Source organism: Leopardus geoffroyi, chromosome X (assembly GCF_018350155.1).
Source record: "Leopardus geoffroyi isolate Oge1 chromosome X, O.geoffroyi_Oge1_pat1.0, whole genome shotgun sequence".
Taxonomy (NCBI): Eukaryota; Metazoa; Chordata; class Mammalia; order Carnivora; family Felidae; genus Leopardus; species Leopardus geoffroyi.
The window spans coordinates 109,432,336-109,434,107 of NC_059343.1; the positions used below are offsets into that span (position 1 = coordinate 109,432,336).

The window sequence follows — 1,772 nt, forward strand, 5'->3', positions numbered from 1 at the left end:
AATAGTAGCAAGTTTTCACAGACCTCAAAGATTCCATGAAATACTCCATTTACATAATATCAATTCAGATCAAAGAAGTATTTTGCAGCAGTTTATATCAAGCACTGTGGTAGACACTGGCACAATGGGAAAATGGAGGCATGAACAATTTAGGAGTGACCAACAGACACAAGAATAAGCAACATTTTAGCTAAGACTGTCAGAAGGTACCCTCTTTGTGGAGATTAGTAACATAAGCTGACTGAAGTTCAGTTTGGGAAAATGGTGAACAAGTAAGAGAAGCAGGAAGATGGCCTCCCTTTCCCTTTCCTCTCTTACTTGAAAAAAAAAAAAAAAAAAGCCCAAGAAGGTATCTGGTGGAAGAGGGATGGAGAACTGTTCATATAACTATTTTCAAAAGGATGGGGAATTTGCTGTTTTCCAAGGGAAGGAGGAAATTTCTAGCTTTGCCTCTGTTCTCATTATAGATATCCCATTTGTATTCCTTACCTTTTGAAAAGGACAGAAAATGATCCTTTTCACCTTAATTACTTCCGCTTTTCTCACACCATCCCTCCATCTTTATTCTCATTCGTTTAGGTGAAATTAAGCAACTGCATTGGCACTCATCCACTGAATGGCCAACAGGAAGAATGGCCACGGATAATGCTACAGCGGTGTTTGAGTTTCTTCTTATTGGAATCTCTAACTATCCTGAGTGGAAAGTCACATTTTTCACATTGGTGCTGATAACATACCTCAGCACATTGTTTGGGAATGGACTTATCATCTTTCTTATCTACATTGACCCCCACCTGCACACTCCAATGTACTTCTTCCTTACTAATCTGTCTTTCTTAGACCTTTGCTATGGAACCAATTCCATGCCCCAGGCCTTGGTGCATTGTTTCTCTACCCATCCCTACCTCTCTTACCGACGATGTTTGGCCCAAATGAGTGTCTCCTTGGTCTTGGCCACAGCAGAGTGTCTCCTATTGGCTGTCATGGCCTATGATCGTATGATTGCCATCAGCAATCCCCTGCGCTATTCCATGATCATGAATGGCCCAGTGTGTGTCTGGCTGGTGGCTACCTCATGGGGGGCATCACTTGTGCTCACTGCTATGCTCATCATATCCCTGCCACTTCATTTCTGTGGAGCTAATGTCATCAACCATTTTGTCTGTGAGATTCTTTCCCTCCTTGAGCTGGCCTGTTCTGATACCAGCCTCAATGAGCTTATGATCCTCACCACAGGTATCTTCACCCTGCTCCTACCCTTTGGATTTGTTCTTCTCTCCTATATTCGAATTGCCACTGCTGTCCTAAGGATTCGCTCAGTCCAGGGTAGGCTCAAGGCCTTTTCCACCTGTGGTTCTCATTTGACTGTGGTGATAATCTTCTATGGGGCAGCCATCTCCATGTATATGAAACCTCAGTCCAAGTCATCCCCTGACCAGAACAAGTTTATTTCAGTGCTTTATGGGGCTCTGACACCCATGCTGAACCCCCTAATATATAGCCTGAGGAACAAGGATGTTAAAGGGGCAATGAGGAAAATTATGGCAAAAAGGACATGAGCCTTCTTTGTTCCTAAACTTCTGAAATAAGTTTACATCCTCACTGATGGTGAAAATTGTTTTAAGGGTCTGACTTTCCCCTAGGTAGAGCCGGTGGTTATCACTTGAGAAGCTTCAGGAAGTCCTCCCACCCCAAAACATTATCCCTACCAAGACTTGAATTTTCATTAGAGGCCTTATTTTTACTCTTTCTTTACATATAACATGTTAGTG

At 42.7% G+C, this 1,772-nt stretch overlaps 1 protein-coding gene across 1 annotated transcript; it reads left to right on the forward strand.

Moving 5' to 3' along the window:
- The first annotated feature begins 632 nt into the window (after positions 1 to 632).
- On the forward strand, positions 633 to 1,559 carry LOC123594001 (olfactory receptor 13H1-like). Its single transcript, XM_045470550.1, has one exon. The coding sequence runs from the start codon at positions 633 to 635 to the stop codon at positions 1,557 to 1,559; it is 927 nt and encodes a 308-aa protein (XP_045326506.1).
- The last annotated feature ends 213 nt before the right edge of the window (positions 1,560 to 1,772 follow it).